This window comes from Acinonyx jubatus, chromosome A3, assembly GCF_027475565.1.
Source record: "Acinonyx jubatus isolate Ajub_Pintada_27869175 chromosome A3, VMU_Ajub_asm_v1.0, whole genome shotgun sequence".
NCBI lineage: Eukaryota > Metazoa > Chordata > Mammalia > Carnivora > Felidae > Acinonyx > Acinonyx jubatus.
The window spans coordinates 106,696,244-106,705,153 of record NC_069388.1 but is presented as its reverse complement, the minus strand read 5'-3'; the positions used below and the strand labels follow the sequence as shown (position 1 = coordinate 106,705,153).

At 39.2% G+C, this 8,910-nt stretch overlaps 1 protein-coding gene across 1 annotated transcript in view; it reads left to right on the top strand.

Annotated features, from left to right (window-relative positions):
* Window positions 1–336: 336 nt before the first annotated feature.
* The window catches only part of ARHGEF33 (Rho guanine nucleotide exchange factor 33), a 42,936-nt gene continuing 34,362 nt past the window's right edge, over window positions 337–8,910 (top strand). The window contains exons 1-5 of the mRNA XM_053201393.1: window positions 337–402; window positions 2,200–2,343; window positions 4,648–4,812; window positions 5,130–5,251; window positions 6,387–6,529. Of these exons, the coding sequence (XP_053057368.1) occupies window positions 337–402; window positions 2,200–2,343; window positions 4,648–4,812; window positions 5,130–5,251; window positions 6,387–6,529 (640 nt within the window). The remainder of the gene's footprint in view (window positions 403–2,199; window positions 2,344–4,647; window positions 4,813–5,129; window positions 5,252–6,386; window positions 6,530–8,910) is intronic.

Below are 8,910 nucleotides of genomic sequence, written 5' to 3'. Positions count from 1 at the left end.
AATGATATAAAGATAGTTGATACAAGTCAGTAAAAAAAGGAAACTTCAGAGATCTCAGTAGATTAAGGGCAAAGGACACAGACAGTTTACCAAAGTAAAATTACAGATGGCTAATAAATAGAAGATTGAGGTTTTCAAAGCTGACAACAATCTAATTAGCAAATAATGAAATAATATTTAGTTCTGATGAGTGTGTGTAAATTGGTGGAAGCTTTCGTAAGAATTATTAGTTAAAATACAGTGAAAGTATTAAAATGTTCATACCTCTAATTGGCTCTCTGTTCTTTGGATGGACTTGACCTCCTTGGTGAGTAAGAACATTGACCCAATCAGGTCATGGAAGCCGACAGGAGAACGAGCACTACTATCTCCCAGTTCGTTCCAGAAGTACTACCAGAACAGGTGAATCTGTGTGGATACACTGACTGTCCTTAGCTCACATTCCTTTTGATTGGAATCCAATCCATCCCACTTCAATCTCATTCTTTGTCCACTGTACATAGGCCTCTCAAAGTTTACCCAATCTCTTTTCCAGAGTCAGATTGTGTTGCTTCTGACTGATTACTTCCGTTTGCACAAGGATTCTTTAAAATAACAGTCCATTAACATGAGCAGTGATGGTGGAATCTGCCAGTCAAGGCAACAGATGTGGTAACTGCACCATTTAGATCAGCTCAACTCTTGCCTGATGATGTGAATTCCAACTGTGTTTTTGGCTTACTTGTAGGGATGTAAATCCTGTAGCTTCCTCCACTTATATTACTTATGTTTTATGTATTTTATCCAAGACATGTTTTTCTAAATACACTAATTTAGCCCTTTAGGTCAAATACTGCCTAACATCCTTAAACTCACAGTAATTTCATATTTAGGAATTTATCCTAAGGCAATAATCTGAAATACATACAAAGCTTTAAATAAAAAGCATTATATGCCAGCACTATCTATAATATTGAAAAGTTATTAAAAGTCATAGATTTCCAAGAAGACTGAATGGGTAAACTCTGGCACAACCATAGGATGGAATATTGAGTGGCCATTAAAAATAGAAAACATTTTGAAGGCTATAGGAAAAGGCTTATAAGAGTGTTTGGCAAAAAAAGGAGGGGCAGAATAAAAATATATCTGTAGGGTGATTACAACCATATAAATGTCTGCACTTACATTCATAGAACAAAGCAGAAGGAAATGTGCCAAAACATTCGTGGTTATATTAAAGTAAGTAGATTCGAAGAGATTTTTTTTCTTTTTTCTTTTTGTCTGTAATGAAAAGAATTTAAGCCAATGAATTATGTGCCAAAAGGACCCCTAACTGAAAAACCATGGGAACCAGTCCTACAGCAATAGGTTTCATCATTAAAATTGTCATTGTAAGTTTCCAGGATTTGTAAGTCCTATTCGAGCCTCAGTCTCTTTTTGCCATTGGGGAATATCTTCTAACACCAGAGAAATTAGTTCTACTAGGCCTGTGGTGCATTCGGGGATGGATAAGATAAATATCCAGCATGCCACACTTCACATAAGCTTCCATTAAGAATGGAAGAATGGAAGTAAGAATGACATTAAGGATCAATTTCTCTAGGGAGTGTAGAGGAGTAGATTTGGGAAATTTGCTCTTGACCATGCGGGCAACTTGCTGCCCACTTTGTGTTTTAAATTATTACATTTATGGGGATTGATAAAGAGGCCTAAAATTAAGAATATGAAAGCTGGCAGAAAGACCACATTTCCTCTCTATAAACCCTGGTTTAGGGGGAAACCAAAGAAATTATGTTGGCATCCTTGCCAGCATGTGCTGCTTCTCACAGAGCCTTTAGTCAGGTGTCGAAGGAATTCAGCCTGCCTTCTGGAGTTTTTTCAAATCTTGACATTTATGACTCAGCAGGGTTCTCAAGGCACAGGCCCAGTCCCCCGAATTTGCCCCATAGTAGTCTTTGACCTTGATAATGGGACAGAATGAAGAACAAGTCTGTGTAAAAAACAAGTGGGAACAATTTGCGTAATGTATGAGAATTTAGTCTGAGGGATCTTTGGTGGAAAAAAATTGGAAGACATTGATTAAAATTCACCTTGAGAAGAGTTAAGAAGCCAAGAAAGTAAAGAAAATTGAGAAACAGAAATTAAGAACAGGAAATAGGAAGAATTCGGACTCTTCTCCCCTATTTCTTTGAGCCTAAGATGCCCTCTGTGGTACCCTAGGCTTCGAAGTACAAGTCTTCCCTGAACCTGCCTCCAGTGGGAGCCCGTCTCCAGCGGCAGGATGGAGGGATCATAACCTCTCTAGAGCAGCTTCATGAAAAAATCAACGAGATGAGGAACGTGTTCAACTCGCTGGAGAACAAGGTAGACACCCATTTCTAATCCTTGGGGTGGGCTGCGGGCTGTCAAACAAGAGAGTTGAAGAGACAGCAGAAAAAAGATATTAAGTCCATGTCCTGGGAGTATTTTTCATTCACAAAGGAATGGCCAGTTGGTACTGGAAAACCAGTCCATAGCAGCTAAAGACATTGAGCCCCACGCATCTTAAAAGTGACATGTGTCTCAGGTGTGTGATGGTGCTCACTTTTGGATCTCCTCCCTGTCTGATCAGTGGTTGTGAAGCTGTTTATAAAGCAGTAGTGTTACTTCAGTGGTAGGTACCCAAGGGGCTCAACGTAATATATGGGAAGGAAATGGGCTCATAGCTAAAATGGTTTCAAAATTCCAAAGTCCCCATACAACCTGGCTGTTAGGGAAAACTTAATTTTTTTTTTTTTTTTTTTTTTTTTTTTTTGAGAGCTGGGGTTCTACAGGTGAGGAAAAGTCCTTTCCCCCGAGGATCCTACTGCTGCATTTTGCTGCTGGGGAAAACTCTACACATCCACCTAAGGGAGCAGTGATAATGAAACCTATTTCTGTCGGATAGTGGTTCCCTTTCTTTTCAAAGAGGAAACCTGAGAGAATTTCAGAGCACCTGAATGAATGTCAGGTTTCCTTCCTTCAACTTTAAAACTTGCATAAATTTTGCTTTGATATTATATACTGTTGATTTTTTTAAATTTTGTTCACAGAAGATGAATTTACATAATGAGAATTGCCAGATCAAAAGTAGTTGAGCTGGTGATTCAATCCATTCTGATGACTAGATTAGGATGTGTACTAAAATCCATCACAAAGATTAATTAAAATTAAAAATGATTGGAGTGAAATACAGATTGCTCATGTTGTTTCTCTGGCTTCCAGCCCTGAACATGTGGCAGATCCTGTTTTTTTCCTCAGAATGATCTCTTTGGTTCCTCTACTTCCTCCCTATTCCCAGCCCTTGAAAGAAACCTTTGCGAGGCACAGTGAAACACAAACCCTATATTTTTAAAATGTGGTGTAGGAGACCAAATCACTTTATAGTGGGAGGTGTTTTTGCAAGTTGGAATAATTTGGATAACCAGATTCTGAAAATGTTTAGAAATACACATTTGAAGGAGTTTTGTTAATTTTGTGAAAAGTTCTGTTTTAAAGAGAGATCTGGAGCTGAGTTCCTCTACTTAGCAGAGTGTAAGGTCATAAATTTCAAGAAAGTAACGTTTTTATCTTATTGTTATTATTATCTTAACTTTGTCTGTTGAAATGCTTTTTTCATTTGTTCAATAAAAAAACCTGAACTGTAGAAGTGCTCCATTTTCTCCACATTTCTGTTTGTGCTTAACTTTTTGATTTGCCACTTCAAGGGGGAGAAGAATTAAAATTTCTTGAACACCTTCTATGGACAAGCATGCACTGTAGCAGAAAGCTTATCTACATTTATTCATTAATTCTCCACACAGTCCTGTGAAATAGGTGTTATAGTAATTATTTTATGTATGAGGAAACTGCTGTGAAGAGGTTAACCAACTTGCCTGAGGTCTTACTTCATATAGGAGAGAGCTAGGATTTGTACCCTATCAGACTTCAGAATTGACACCTTTGTCATGGTGTGGAAGTTGACAACAGAAATCCAATGCGCACACTCCTACACGACCAGGCTTGACTCTTGGAGAGAATTCAACATCAGTGTCAACAATGTGCTGAACTCCTACCATTTTATCTGTTTCCCACCACTGCAAATGCTGTTATCTCCTTTTCCATGACATCATTCAACTATCTACCTACCTATCTATATGACTTCCTCACCTGCAAAGAAATTCTCAGATATGCTTAGTTATTACTCTTTTTATTATTTTTAATTGTTTAAGGGGAAAAAAAATGACTGAATTTCTTCATTTTCTTATACCACTAGGGGTAATATGACCTATCCCTTCTTTCATGGAATTGAAAGGGTTACTGGATCAAGATTCTGTTTCACATGCATATGTTGCTTTTCAAGTAAATCTCACTTTAAGCAAAGGTGTTAGAAGAAACAGTAGCTGGCAGGGACACTTGTAAACTTAATTAATTGCTTGCTTGCTTGTCATAATCAAGCTTCAGCATGTGCTGCATATAAAAGACCCTCTTTTCACTAAATGAATGGGGCCAAGTTTGTCTTAAGTTGTCAAAACTTTAGTTTACCGGGCTGTAGATTTTCTATATCCTGGTTTCTTAAAAAAAAAAAAAAAAGGAAAATTCAAGGGTTCAGCGGTACTATTTATAATAGTTAATAGCAAACTGAACTTACTCTTGGTGATTATCATTTAGTTGCAGGCCTTGGCCTCTGAACTGAAAACTGGTTTCACAGAAGCAATGCAAGAACTGTCCAGAATTCAACATGGCGAGTATGCTTTGGAAGAGAAGGTTAAGAGTTGCCGATGTTCCATGGAAGAAAAAGTTACTGAGATGAAGAATTCGTTAAACTATTTCAAGGTAGGCCCCTCTTCTATTTCCCTGCTAAACAGAAGTTCTTGGTCTTAGTCACAGAAGTAGAAAATACCTTTTCATGTAGCAGGCAAATATAAGAATTTTTCCTCCTGGTCTATTCATTAATTATCAGGCAAAAAATATCTATTTCATGCTTTTCTTTCTTGTATCTCTGTGTTAAAATTATAGGCCACAGTAGAAGTAAGATGCTCATTTCTCATTCATTCATTCAACAAATATGTATTAAAATATGTATTATATACCATGTTATATCCTTTTATCTCTTTTACTAGATTAAATATGTATCAATTCCTATTTTTTAGGAAGAGCTGAGCAATGCCATGTCAATGATTCAGGCCATCACTTCCAAACAGGAAGAAATGCAACAGAAAATTGAACAGCTTCAGCAGGAAAAGCGAAGAGAATCTCGGAAAGTTAAAGCCAAGTGAGTGTCTTACAAAAAATTGGTGAAAGGCAAAGCCATAAGCAATGGCTTATCCAGTGGCATCCAGAACACCTTCCCTGCTATCAGTATACAGCTAACTGTCTATATACTGGTGGAATCTGTGGGTCAGCATGTGATGGAGGTTATAGAATCATAGAAGTTGATTGATATTAGGGTGCCTAGGTGGCTCAGTCAGTTAAATGTCCGACTTCAGCTCAGGTCATGATCTTGCAGTTCATGGGTTCGAGCCCCACATCAGGGTCTGTGCTGACAGCTCAGAGCCTGGAGCCTGCTTTGGATTCTGTGTCTCCCTCTCTCTTTCTCTGCCCCTCCCCTGCACATGTTCTCTCTCAAAAATAAATAAACATAAAAAAATTTTTAAAAAAGAAGAAGTTGGTTGATATTAAAGATGGATGGTGATGATTACATGGACTCAATATAATAGGAAGTGGAATGAAAATGATAGAAGATGGTATGTAGAATTTATTTAAACTGTGAAAATGTAAAATAACAAAGATGAATTTTAAAATAATGATTGGTGTGTTAAGATACTGGGGTCACCAGTGATTTTCTTTTTTTATTCATTTTCTAAAATTTCTCTAATGCTACTAGTTTACTTCTACCATTGAAAATTAATAGCTCAACCATTTGAATCAATTAAGCCTCACCATTAAACATATGTGGTAATCATTGTCATGTTTTTAACTTATCACGTTTTAAATAGAAATATGCCAATAATAACTGTGTGACCCTGGAGACTGGCTTATTGTTTTTCGTTGAAGATCTGCTGCTTCCCGGGACCTTTTGTGTTGTTTTGTTAAGAGAATGTACATCATCCCAAGCAGACTGTCGCCATGGCAAACTCTCAAGATCCTGATGACAAGGAAGCCAGTAACAGAAAAATAAAAATATAGGTGGTACGGTTAGGATGTGATTTATACATATTTGAAATCTTTCCCCAGCTTTGGTGATGAAGTAAGTTGAACCCTAAAAATTGCTAATATATGTTTTTAATTTACAAAAACAGCAATTTTATATGGTTCAACCTAATAATTTGGAATTTTTCTTGGATTATTCTGAACTGATTCTCTTCTGAACCCCTCAGTTATTAACACCCTTTGTTTCCCTTCCCCAGGAAAACTCAAAAAGAAGAACATGGCTCACAGGCGGGGCCTGCTCAAGCACAAGGAAGTCCTTTCCGTTCAATCAATATCCCTGAACCTGTTCTTCCAAGTGAAGACTTTACAAACCTTTTGCCTTCTCAGGCCTATGAAAAAGGTACATTTTGCAAATCATATTGAAAAAGCCAACCTTTCCCCTGGATTCCTAGAGCTTAAGTAATAGTGAGCATGGGTTTATGTCTTCCATCCTTATCTTATTTAATGCTTATGTATTTATTTTGGGGGGCTGGTGAGGGGCAGAGAGAGGGAGACAGAATCTCAAGCAGGCTCCGCACTGTCAGTGCAGAGTCCAACACGGGGCTTGAACCCATGAGCCGTGAGATCATGAGCCTGAGTCGAAGCCAAGAGTTGGATATTCAACCGACTGAGCCACCCAGTGCCCCTGTCCTCCATCCATATTACAGGAAAATGATGTATTGCTCAAAAATTTTCCTCCAATAACTGGAATTTAGAAGAATCCAGAGCATCCTAAGAGACCAGGAGATCTGCCCAATTTGAAAGATTTTCTTTTGTGCTCGCTTCGGCAGCACATATACTGAAAGATTTTCTTTTTGGGGGGCGCTGGATAGCCAGAGCTGGTGCTGTCCGTTGGCTGACAGTCACTAGCACATCTCTGATCTGAGGGATGATAGAACAGATGCTAGAAAACTGTTCCTGGGCAGTCCTAAAGAAACTGGCTTCCCATCCAGTTCCATCTATCTGTAACCATGTCCAGTTCCACGTTTGCTACACTTCTGTATGCTCAGCAATGTCCAGCAAAGCACTTCTACACAGGAGAGTGAATGCAGACATTAACATTGTTTAGAGGAATTGTCCCGTCTGTCTCTCTCTCTGTCTCTCTCTCTCTCTCTTGATCTCTCGTTTTTGTTTTTGTTTTTTTTTTTGTCACATCTAGAAAATCTCCAAGAGTCTCAAGGGCTTCTGAACCAATTGTAAGCTCCTCAGTGGCAGTGCTGGTGGTTCCTACCCTTATGGCTGAAGGAACAATATATTCATAGACAGTAAATATGTTCTGCATAATTAAATTTAAAAATCTAAATCAGGGGATGCCTGGGTGGCTCAGTCAGTTAAGCAACCAACTTAGCCTCAGGTCATGATCTCAGGGTTTGGGGGTTTGAGCTCCGCATTGAGTGAGCACAAGCCCTGCTCTGGGCTTTGCACTCTCTCCCCCTCTCTCTGCACCTCATGGGATTCTCTCTCTCTCCCTCTCTCTCTGCCCCTCACTCACAAGCGCTCTTTCTTTCATTAATCAATCTAAATCAGATGGGTTTTAAAAAAAATTTTTTTAAACGTTTTTTTTTTTTTTTTTTTGAGAGACAGAGAGAGACAAAGCGTGAGCAGGGGAGGGGCAGAGAGAGAGGGAGACACAGATTCTGAAGCAGGCTCCAGGCTCTCAGCTGTCTGCACAGAGCCCAGTGCAGGACTCAAACCCACAAACCATGAGATTATGATCTGAGCTGAAGTCCAGGGCTTAACCAACTGAGCCACCCAGGCGCCCCTAAATCAGATGGATTTTACTCAGTATAACTTCTAAGTATGGATTTGCTTTTATTTCTGTAAGTTTTTTTTGTTTTGTTTTTGTTTTTGTTTTTGTTTTTTTACCTCTTTGAGTAGTTACTTTTGAGACCAGTAGGTGCAGCTTGGCAAAACTCCCTGATCCATCTGGGGAATGAGGGGGTTCATCACAAGGGGTTCTATTTTCTTTGCTCCATGTCATGAAGAACATGATGTAAAAGGATGATCTTATTAGGAAAGAATACAGGACAGCCTTGGAAAGTAGAGGGCAGATCGATGCCAAGTGTGGGGAAGTTGAACATGTTCACAAGACAAAAGGTTTAAAATGATAACTTGCAAAGTGCTTGATGGAGTTCATTTAGCTGCGTGATGGTAACCCTCCTTCCCCCACTGTTGTAACAGAGGTAGCTTATATAACATAGTTGATTCGTAGCTGCTGCTATGACTCTCTTAGGAGATTGCAGTCAAGGTGCTGACTCTTCCACTACCCATTCGTCTTTCCTCCTATCCATCCATCATCCCAGACACTGACTTAGATGGTGGGAGATAGTAGTGAACAAAACAACAAACACTCCTGCCCTCCTGGAGCCTTTGTTCTGAAGGAAGCAGACAATGAACAAGATACATAAAATATGTAGTTTGTCAGTGATAAGGGGGAAAATAAACACAGGTGTAATTTTAGAGAGGGTGCCCGGTAAAGACCTGAAGGAAGTGAGGAAGTGAGCTCCTGCATACCATAGGGAAGAAAGGGAACAGGTCCCAGTGGGAACACAGCCAAGATTTCAAGGAAGAACAGGAGCAGTGGGGCTAAGGCAGAGTGAACAAGGGAGACAAGGGGAGATGGGGTTTTAAAAAAAGAAGGAAACACCAGGCAGGGAAGGGAGCAGATATTTTAGAGCCTAATGGTCATTATACAGCCTCTGGCTTATGGGAAGCCATTGGAGGGCTAAGCAGAGGAGTGAC